This window comes from Nomascus leucogenys, chromosome 16 (genome assembly GCF_006542625.1).
Source record: "Nomascus leucogenys isolate Asia chromosome 16, Asia_NLE_v1, whole genome shotgun sequence".
Taxonomy (NCBI): Eukaryota; Metazoa; Chordata; class Mammalia; order Primates; family Hylobatidae; genus Nomascus; species Nomascus leucogenys.
Genome location: NC_044396.1, coordinates 93,497,261 through 93,508,775, shown reverse-complemented (window position 1 = coordinate 93,508,775; position 11,515 = coordinate 93,497,261). Strand labels below are relative to the sequence as shown.

At 44.5% G+C, this 11,515-nt stretch overlaps 1 protein-coding gene across 1 annotated transcript in view; it reads left to right on the top strand.

Moving 5' to 3' along the window:
- The first annotated feature begins 505 nt into the window (after positions 1-505).
- Positions 506-11,515, top strand: part of LOC100594661 (maestro heat-like repeat family member 5) — a 71,809-nt gene continuing 60,799 nt past the window's right edge. The window contains exons 1-2 of the mRNA XM_030795107.1: positions 506-666; positions 10,939-11,120. Coding sequence (XP_030650967.1) covers positions 587-666; positions 10,939-11,120 — 262 coding nt within the window. The 5' untranslated portion in view covers positions 506-586. The remainder of the gene's footprint in view (positions 667-10,938; positions 11,121-11,515) is intronic.

Below are 11,515 nucleotides of genomic sequence, written 5' to 3'. Positions count from 1 at the left end.
CAGTGAGGCATGGTGAGGTTCCCAGGCACGCGGTCAGCAGAGAGGGAGCTGGATTTGATTCGGGGCAGCCTGCCCAGCCCCACAGGCTGAGCTCCCAAGCTGTCCCCGCTCCTGGTTCCTTCAGCTGGAGAGGATCCCAGAGGCGGCAAGCACCCGCACCCAGAGGGGAGCCCAGCACATCGCAGGTGCTCAGACTCAGACCCAGAGGGGAAGTCACAGCTCCAGCCCCAGGACCTGCCACCCGCACAGGGACCTGGACTTAGCAAACAAATGGCCCAAGCCGGATCATCCACGGGTCTCCCAGGAGACAACTGAGGCCCAGAGAAGGAGGGGGCAGGCCCGGGACCCCTTGAGGACACACGTCTGAGCACGCACCCACAAACACAGGCACACATGCACATCTGCTGTCCCCAGAACACAGACAGACCCTAGAAAGGATGCTGTGGACACTGGAACCATTGTGACCTCAGGGGTGAGGTCAGGCCTGCCAGGGCGGGGGAGGGCCAGTGCCGGAGACAGGGCCAGCCCACAGGCGTGAGGCCAGAGCTAGTGGTGGGTTCCTGTGGGTCTACACTGCACCCCAACCATGGACGGGCAGTGTCCTGAAAGGCCACACAGCCGCACCCCGACGGGTAGAATGTCGTCAGCCGTGTCCCAAAACTCCAGGTCAGCTCAGCCCCAGCAGGGACCCTCTGACCCCCCACCAGTACTCAGCCTCCTCATCTGTCAGGGGAGCCTCCCTGCAGGCCATCCAGGGGCCCCTGTGCTGAGGAAGGAGGGTCCTGCCCCCAGGAGCGGCCTGCGGGGGTTGGAGGGGGATCAGGCTGGAGGAAAGGAGGCCAGGAGGGCAGAAGCTTAAACTGGAGTGAGGGCCTTGCCCACACAGCCTGCACCTGTGTGAGGGCCAGAGGGACCATGGCCTGTGCTGCCAACAGTGCCTGCAGGCTGTGTGAACGGGTCAGTGAATGGATGGACAGACCGTCCACCTGCTTCTCTGAGCCTCGGCTTCTATTCCGCAGAATTGAGATGATACCACAGCCAGTGTTTCTGCAGAGATTTAAGGGACATGAATAAAGGAAGGTTCCTCCACAGCCTTCCAGGGTCCCCAGGGAACCCCAGTGTCCCAGGAACCTGGAAAGACACAAAGGGCATCTCTACCTTCCTGTGTCCGATAGGCAGGTCAGAGCTTGGCCCCCAGCACAGAGCCCTGCCCGCCCCCTCTACGGGGACTCAAAGCAGGTTCTGCTGTCCAGACACTCGTCCACCCGGGCTGGGGCCCACAGCCAAGCCGTGGGTTCAGAGCAAGATTCCCGGTTGCAATCCATGCTGCCTGTGGTGGCTGTTCTGGGAGTGTCTCGGTACCTGCCTGTGAACTCAGGTATTTCTGGCCCTCGCAGTCGGCATTTGAATGTTGTCAGGCCTCCCTTCTCTGCCATAGCTTCTGTTGCTGCTAAGCAGAGAGTACTCCTCTGCAGATGTTTGCTAATAGTGTGTTCACATCGTTTTTCTATTTTTAAAAATACATTTATCTCTGGAAGCCACAGGGGCTGCGATGTGGGTTTGGAGGGGCAAGGTACGGGCCTCGCTGGTGCCCGCTGTGACTGCTGCTGTGCCTGGGGGAAGCGGGGCTCTAGCTCCAACAGGATCCTCACTCCCACTCCCAGAGTCAGCCCCAGCCAGGTTTGTCTGGAAGGTCACCCTTTCCAGGATCAGGGAACTGGCTAGTTTTCTGAGAGGCCACAGGAAGGAGGCAGCTTCCAGAAGGGGTAAACTGTGTCTTGACCTCTCAAGGTCAAGAGACGAGGGTTTGAGGTCCTCCCCAGAGCTTCCCTGGCCCTGAGATGCCAAGAGATGTCAGAATACCTGATCTCCAGGACGCAGGCTCTGGAGCTCTTCAGACAGCAAGGCTCAGATGTGCAGAAATACAGCTTCTCAGGCAACCCCAACCCTCTGATGCAGTTATGGGATGGAGAAGACTGGTAGGCGTCCTCCTACAGCCCTGGCAAGGGGACAGAAAGAAAGGAAGAGAAGGACACATGCTCTGGGCAGAGGGGACAGAGAAGCAGAGCCTCACAGGGTCCACCGGAGGGCATTTGGGAAGCTGGATCTGATGTGATGATTGCAGGGGACAGACTGAATCCTGGAGAGGTGGGAGGGCTGTCACAATGCCATGTCCAAGGTCAGGACAGGGCCGGTGGTGGCTCTGGATACATCACCTGCTATGAAGCACTCCATTCATTCCGCCAGTATTTGCTGAGCATCTGCTACATGGACCAGGTGTTCTAGGTGTCAGGGATACTGCTGGGAACAAAAGCGATAAAGACCCTGCCCTCATGCCTTACATTCCAGGTAGGGAGACTGCCAGTGAGACCAGAAGCAGGAAAGTAAACGATATGATGTTACAGGGCAAAAAGTGACATGGAAAAAAGAGAGGGTGGGGAGGGGGAAGTGTGGGGTGAGGATTTTAAATCAGTTCTTCAAGAAGGTGACAACTGAGCAAAGACTAAAATCAGGTGAGGGACTGAGGCAGGCAGCCATCTGGAGGAAGGGTGTTCCCCAGACGGAAGGAGTGGCTACACAAAGGTCCAGAGGTAGACGTGCACCCCGTGGTAGGAGCGTCCCACCACTGGGGTGGAATAAGCAAGGGAGAGCAGAAGGAAATAAGGGCAGAGAGACCATTTTTGTTCTTATGTGTCTTTTTTCTTTTCGATTACAGTATGATTTACAGACGATAAAATTCACTATTTTTAGCGTATAGCTCTCAAATTTTGACAAATGTATATAGTCACGGACTCACCATCACAAACAAAATATGGTGGTGGGTACATGACCCCCAGACAGCTCCGTCTCCCAGACACTCCCTCCCGTCCCTTTGTAGTGAACTCTCTCCAACTCCCAGTCCCTGGGAGCCACTGACCTGCTCTCTTGTCTGTAGTTTCACCTTTTTCAGAATGTCATAAAAGTGAAATGACACCACATGTAGCTTTTGGAGTCTGGTTTCCCTCCTGGAGCATCCCTGTTTCTGTGTTTATCAGTGATTCACCTCTTGTTGCTGAGTAGCATTACTGTGAATGTGACATGGTTTGTTTATGCGTTCCCAGGGTGAAGGACATTTGGATTATTTCCATGTGGAGATATCATAAATAAAGCCAGTATAAATGTTTGTGTATATATTTTAGTCAGTAGTCATTTCACTTGAGCGAATGCCTAGGAGTGGGTAGCTGAGCCATTTGGTAAGTGTACATTCGACTTTATTAGCAAATACCAGGCTATCTTCCAAGAGGGCTGTGCCACTGTGCATTCCCACCAGCAATGTATGGAAGCTCAGAGCTATTCTGCAACCTCACCAGCACCTGGTATTTCCACTGTCTCTGATTTTAGCCATTTCAGTAGATGTGTAGTGATAGCCCACTGTGGTGTTAGTTGGTTTCCCTCGTGAGGAATGTTGAGTGCTTTTCAGGTGCTTCTTTGCCATCTGTCTGCCTCCTCTGACGCCTTGTCCCAGTCTCCTGCCTGTGTTTCCTCAGGCCACTTGCGCTTTGCTTTGTTTTGTTTTGAGAGTTCTTTCTATATTCTGGAGATAGTCCTTTATCAGATATGTGATTTGCAAATACTGCCTCCAAGTCTGCAGCTTATCATTTTTTAAGGCATATCCCTTAATCTAAATAAAACAGAGGGGGACCAGGTGCAGTGGCTCATGCCTGTAATCCCAGCACTTTGGGAGGTGGAAGCAGGAGGATCATTTGAGCCCAGGAGTTCAAGACCAGCCTGAGCAATATAGAGAGACCCTGCCTCTATAATAATTAAAAAAATAGGCAGACATGGTGGCATGCATCTGTAGTCCTAGCTACTTGGGAGGCTGAGGCAGGATCATCTCTTGAGCCCAGGAGTTTGAGGCCACAGTGAGTGAGCTATGATTGTGCCACTGTACTCCAGCCTAGGCAACAGATCAAGACTCTCTAGAAAACAAAAATAAAATAAAGACAGAGGAGATCTCTAAAACAAAATGATATTTATTCAGGAATGGGCATTGCAATAGTAATACGCGTGCCACAGTAAACCACATGCCTATTTAAGGCTGGGGCAAGGGTAAGTTTTTAAAGGCAAAATTAAAATGATTGATTACATAAGTTGTTCTGAAATAATAATTCTTGGCTACAAGGGTCAATAACAAGGCTGGGGTGAGTCCTAGGTTGGAAAGACAGTTTTCTGGGTAGATGACCTCACAGAAGTATTTGTGTGTGTGTGTAAGGTTGCAATTGGCCTTTGTGCAAGGTTGTGGGTTTTGCAGTGTCTTTTGTGATAGTTCTTGCAGTCAGGCATTTGTGCATGAGAACCATTCCTTTAAGGCTTCCTCCAGCCCCATTTATCAGAGTTTTAACACAGTGACTCCATTTTGATTCCAATATGTTTCACATATCTTTCAAAAAGCAGAAGTTTTTAATTTTTATGAAATCAAATTTATCATTTCTTCTTTTATATAGTGCTTTTGGTGTCACATCTAAGAAATCTTTGTCTAACCCAAGATCATAAAGATTTCCTCCTATATTTTCTTCTGAAAGTTTTATAAGTTTAGGTCTTACTTTTGGGTCTATGATCTTTTTGAGTAAATTTTTACATATGGTGTGAGGTACGGATTAGGGGTTATTTTTTGCGCGTGTCTATCCAATTATTGCAGCACCATCAGTTAATGCTTTTTTAATAGACTTGCTCTTGCACCCTTATCAAAAATCAGTTGAAGCCAGGCACAGTGGCATGCATCTATAGTCCCAACTACTCAGGAGGCTGAGGCAGGAGAATTGCTTGAGCCCAGAAGTTCGAGACTGCAGTGAGCTATGACCACACCACTGTACTTCAGCCTGAGCAAAAGAGTGAGACCCTATCTCTAAACAAAACAAAACAAAAATAATCAATCGACCTTATATGTGTGGGCCTTTTCCTGGAATCCATGTTCTGTTGCACGTATTTATATTTACGTGCTTTTATCAATATTACATTGCCTTGATTACTATAGCTTGACAATAAGTCTTGACATTGGTAATGGTCCTCCAATTTTGTTCTTCTACAAAATCATTTTGACTATCCTAGTTTCTTTACCTTTCCATATAAATTTTAGAAACAGCTTGTTGGTTACTACCAAAAGAATTCTTGCTGGGGTTTTTATTGAAATTGCATTGAATATTTAGATAAAGTTAGAGAAAATTAACATCTCAACAATATTGAGTCTTCCAATCCATGAACATGGTGTGTCTATTTATCTTCTTGATTTATTTCATCAATATTTTGTAGCTTACAGTATACAGACCTTGCAATTGTTGGTTAGGTTTGTGCCTAAATAACTCATGATTTTTGGTGCTAGTGTACATGGTACCTTTTTTATTTCAATTCCCAATTGTTCATTGCCAGTATACATAAATATGAATAATTTTTGTTTATTGACCTTACAATTTGCAAATTTGCTGAACTTATTTTTTAGTTCTAGTAGGCTTTTCTGTAGATTTGGAAATTTCAACTTATATAATAATGCCTTCTACAAATAAAAATAGTTTGTTTCTTCTTTCCCAGGCTGTATGACTTTTATTCCTTTTTGTTGACTTCTTACATTGATTAAGTCCACAGTCGAATGTTGAATGAGAGGGTAAGAGCAGACTTCTTGCCTCATTCCCAGTCATGTGGAAAAATATTCAGCCTTTCACCATAAAGTGTGATGTCAGCTGTAGGATTTTTATAGATACTTTTTATCAGGTTGAGGAATTTTTCTTAATTCCTATGTTTATTTTTGAATAGATGTTGGGTTTTACCAAATGTTTCTCTGCATCTATTGAGATCATTATATTTTCTTTCCTTAGTCAGTCAATCTAGTGAATTACATTGATTGATTTTTCAAATATTCAATTAGCCTTGTATTCCCAGGATAAGCCCCGCTAGGAGATGATGGATAAGCATTTCTGTATACTTTAAATTGTTTTGTTAAGAAAGTTTGTGTCTGTTCATGGAAGATATTAGGCTATAGTTTTCTTTATTTCCAATATCTTTATCTGGTTTTGGTGTCAGGTTTTGCCTCATGGAATGGTTGGGAAGTGTTCCCTCCTCTTCAATTTTCTGGAAGAGTTTGTAGTATTGGTATTATTTCTTCCTTAAACACTTGATAGAATTCAAGAGTGAAGCCAACTCAGCCTAAAATTTTCTTTGTGGGAAAGTTTTCAACTACACATTCAATTTTCATAATATAGGGTTATTCTTGTTATTTAATTCTTGAGTAAGCTTTGGTATTTTATGACTCTAAGAAATGTGTCCATTTCATTATGTCACCAAATCTATTGGCATAAAATTATTCAGACTATCCCTTCATTATTCTTTTAATGTCTGTAGAACCTGTAATGACGTACCCACTCTTACTGATGTTAATAATCTGTGTTTTTACTTTTTTGCCCTAATAAATCCTGCTAGTGGTTTATCAATATTTTCATCTTTTCAAGAAAATAACCTACTGGTTTCATTGTTTTTTTCTATTTTTTGTTATTTTCTATTTCATTGATTTTTGCTCTTTTTTTCTTGAGTTTAATTTGCTGCTTTTTTCCTAATTTATTCAGTTATAATCTGATTTCAGACCTTCATTCTTTTCTAATACAGGTGTTTTAATGCTGCACCCCAGGGATTTTTATATGCTGTGTTTTAATTTTTGTTTTGTTCAAGATACCTTTTACTTTCATTACCTTTTATTTCTTCTTTACCTATGGATTATTTAAAAGTATGTTATTTAGTTTCCTTATACTTAGGTATTTTCCGTCTATCTTTCTGTTATTGATTTCCAATTTAATTCCATGTGGTCAGAGATCATGCTTTGTTGGATCTGAATCCTTTCCAATTTGCTAAGACTTTTTATGGCACAGAATATAGTCTGCCTTGGTAAATGTGCCATGTGTATTTGAAAATAAAGTTTATTATTTTGTGGTTAGAGTTCTATAAATGTCAATTCAGTTATGTTGGTTAATAATTGTTTGAGCCTTTTATATTCTTACTGATTACCTGTTGACTTATCAATTATCAATAGATGGATGTTGAAATTTTCAACTAAGATTATTGACTTGTCTATTTTTCCTTCTAGCTCTAACTTCTTTGCTTTATGTGTTTTGAAGTTCTGTGACTAGATGCATGAACATTTAAGATTCTTATATCTCCTTGATTAATGAACTGATCTCTTTATCCCTGTTATATTATTTACTCTAAAATATACTTTGTCTGATATATAACCACACAGTTTTTTTATATCTGTGTTAGCATGATATATCGTTTTCTATCCTTTTACTTTTGATTGATTGGTATCTACTATATTTCAAGTGGATTTTGTATAGGCAGTGTACACTTGGATCTTGCTTTTTTTTCCATTTGACAATCTCTGCTATTTGATTGTGGTGATTTAATCATTTATATTTAATATGACTATTGATATGATTTGGTTTTAGTCTACCATCTTGCAATTTGTTTTCTCTTTGTCTCATTTCTTTTTATGCAATTTTTTCTCTTCTTCTGCCTTTATTTGCATTGAGTATTTTTTATGACTCCACCTTACCTCCTTTGTGGACTTGTTAGCCACACATATGTTGTCTTATGTTGTTTTATTATTTAGTCATTGCTTTTGGGTTTCTTTTTTTTTTTTTTTTTTTTTTTCGAGAAGGAGTTTCGCTGTCGCCCAGGCTGGAGTGCAGTGGCGCTATCTCGGCTCACTGCAGGCTCCGCCCCCTGGGGTTCAAGCCATTCTCCTGCCTCAGCCTCCTGAGTAGCTGGGACTACAGGTGCCCGCCACCTTGCCCGGCTAATTTTTTGTATTTTTTAGTAGAGACGGGGTTTCACCATGTTAGCCAGGATGGTCTTGATCTCCTGACCTCGTGATCCTCCCGCCTCGGCCTCCCAAAGTGCTGGGATTACAGGTGTGAGCCACCGCGCCCGGCCTGCTTTTGGGTTCCTAATATACATGTTAGCTTATCTCGGTCTACCTTCAAGTGAAATTATACCTTCAAGTAAAATTAAGAGTATAAGCACCTTCCAATATTTTGTTTTCATTTCCCCCTCCTGGCGTCTGTGCTATTATTGTTATATATTTTACTTCTATATTTGTTATAAACCCACAATGTCTTATTATTTTTACTTTAAATTTTAAACATAAACAAATTCTATTTACCTACATTTTCCCCATTTCCGGTGCTCGTTATTCTCTAGTGTAGTTTCCTATTTCCATCTGTTGTCATTTTCCTTCTGTCTGGAAGACTGTCTCAAACATCTTTTGTAGTGCAGGACTCCTGGTGATAACTTCTTCTGGTTTTTGTGTACATGAAAAGTGTTTCCATATCACCTTCCGTTTTTAAAGATATTTTCTCTAGGTATGGAATTCCAGCTTGGCAGGTTGTTGTTTCGTTTTGTTTTTTTCTTTCAGGGTGCTAAATTGTTGCGCTACTGTCTCTCAGCTTGTACCGTTTTCAACAAGAACTGTGCTCTCATTTTTCATTCCTTTCATGTGTCTTTTTTCTATGGCTGTTTTTAAGATTTGCTGTTATCATTGGTTTGGGGCAATATTATTTCAATGTGTCTTCGTGTAGTTTTCTTTGTATTTCTTTTGCTTGGAATTCATTGTTTCCCGGATCTGTGGATTTATAATTTTCATCAAATTTGTAAAATGTTCAGGTATTATTTCCTCAAATATGTTTTCTTTCCCCTTCCTTCTGTGGGGATGCAAATTCCACACACAAAATGCCATGTGATGCTGTCCCACAGCTCACTAATGCTCTGTTTTATTTTTTCCAGTCTTTTTTCTCTATATGTTTCATTTCTGGATAGTTTCTATTGCTGTGTCTCCAGGTTCACTCATCTTCGCTTCTACATTGTCTAATCTGCGGCTAAACTAGTGTATTCATAGTATGAAACGTATTCTTCATCATTTTATATTTTCCATGTCTCTCCTTACCATGCTTATGTTTTACTCTACCATGTTGAACATGAGAAATATATCATTAACAGTAATGGCAAAAGCCGCAATTACTTTTGCACCAACCTTATCGTTATACTTGTTTTAATGTCCTTGTCTGCTAATTATATCATTTCTGTGTTGTTTTCAATTAATTGATTTTTCTCCTCATTGTAGATCGTATTTTTTTGCTTCTTTCCATGCCTAGCAAATTTTGATTGGATGCTAGACATTGTGAATTTTGCCTTGTTGGGTACTGGATATTCCCATACTTTTTAAATATTCTTCAGGTTTGTTCTTGAACACGATTAAATTTCTTGAAAAGTTTGGTGCCTTTGAGGCTTTGATTTTAAAGCTTTAGTAGAAAGAGCCAAAGCACTGTTGTTTAGAGCAGATTTTTCCCCCATTCCTGAGGTCATGCCACTAGCACTCTACCTAATGCCCTGTGAATTACCAGGTTTTCCACTCTTGCTGATGAGAAAAGGAACTCTTCCTAGCTCTGTGTGAGTTCCAAAGATTGTTCCCTCTACTCCTTTTGGAGCTTTGTGGTTCTTTCCCAAACGTACTGAGCTCAGATGAAGACGGAGAATGCAGGGGATCCCCTGCAAAGCCCCAGAACTCTCTCTCCTCCTTCTGCAGCTCTCTCCTGTGACTCTTCCCAGCAAACTCCAGCCACTTTGGCTCCCCCAGACTTTCATGTCCACTTCCTCCACTCAGAGAGACTACTGGGCTTTATCAGGCTCCCTCTCCCCATGCTGCAAACTGGAAACTTCCCAGGCAGCTGGCTGTGGCCCTGATGGGCTCACCTTGCTGGTTTTCCATTTTCAGCGATCTTCATCCTGTGCCGCTGTTGTCTGATGTCTGATAATCATGGTTTTGTATATTTTTCCAATTTTTGAGTTTTTTAAGACAGGAGGGTGAAGCTGGTCCTTGTTACACCCTCGTGGATGGAAGCATCAGTGTCTTATGTCATTTTCAGGACTTTGGGTTTTACTCTGAGTGAAATGGGAGGCATATGGGTAGACTTTGAGTGGCATGATCTGACATGCATCCCTCCCATGGTGGGACAAATGAATGGGTAACATATTGAGAGATGAACTGTCTTCTAATGTACCACAGAATTCACTGATTTGATTTGCTGACTTTATCTCATTCATTGATGCATTCCAGGAGCCTAGAACATGTCCCACCCATAGTAGGCACCTGGGAAGTGGGTACCAACAGTGAACAAACGAATAAGGTCAGGAAGTGGGTGGAGCAGGAGCCTGTTCCTGCCCCAGGGGCTCACTGGCAGAAGTCGTGATGGGGGCCAGGCTTGGGCAGCATCCCCAAAAGGAAGGACGCAGTCTCTTTTGGCCTCTTGTGGCCACTAACACAGCCTGAGGTAGTGCTTTCCCCACATTTGCAAGAGAAGAGGAAGGAGAGGAGGAGAAGGCAGAGGCCAGCTTGAAGGAAGGAGAGGAGGAGAAGGCAGAGACCAGCTTGGAGGAAGGAGAGGAGGCCTTCCTCGGAGGCCCCTGCATCCTCCCTTGCTCTGCTCTCACTGGTCCTGCAGCTCCCCAACTCCCCTCGGAGACTCCACCAGATGTCTGGGTGACCGGGGCAGTCTCACATGTGATCGGAATGAGATTGGCTCTCTCAAGTCAAGAGCCCGAGCTGGGGACACCATACTCTGGGCCCTGCCATGTCCCACCAGCCATGTCTGTCTCAAATCCAACCTCAGAATCTGACACTTGCTGGGAGGCCAGGCCCCACCAGGCCTACAGGTGATGCTGCCTACTCAACAGTGTCCCTGAGGCCTCGAGACCGCTGCCCTCCTCCCAGGGCCCAGCCAGTCCATTGAATGGAAGGACAAACACATGGAAGGATGTAGCTGAGCCTGATGGAAGCCAATGCTGCGCTCAGCACCCCCTATACTAATGCAGAAATACACACGCACTCAGATGCCGACACCCAGGGCCCCTCCTCCATTTCAGAATCTCCCTCCCTGTCTCCACATCCACGAAGGACTCATCTTGCATGAAGGTACCCCAGGACTCTGCCCGCAGGGACAGATGGTCACACCCCACCACCATCCTGCTTCACAAGTCGCAGAGCAGCCAGGCCACACTGATGCCACAGGAGCACGGGATGTTCATGGCGGAGGCCTACAGTGCAGGTGACTGCCAGCCCTGGGCTCAGACAGGCAGGGGTGGCTCGGCCCAGATGGGGTCAGGCTCCAGCAGATGCCACCATGTCCCTCCACCAAAAGCAGTCCTCAGAGTGATGGCCAGAGGGAGTCTCCACTCCAGGACCTTGAGGGTATCAAGTGGTGTGGACATAGTGAAGCTTTCAGCAGAGAACCCTGCACACCCGGCTTGGCCTCTTCATGCCTCCTGAGGCACCATCCAAAGCCCAAATAATGCCCCACCTCACCCTACACCTCACCCTCTGCTATCCTCCCACTCCGTTTCACACCTCGGAACCGCAGTCCAGGCCTGGCCCCTCCCTTATTCAAACATCATTGAATGCTGGATGACTGGATGGATGGTGAAAATCCTTCATGAATGGATG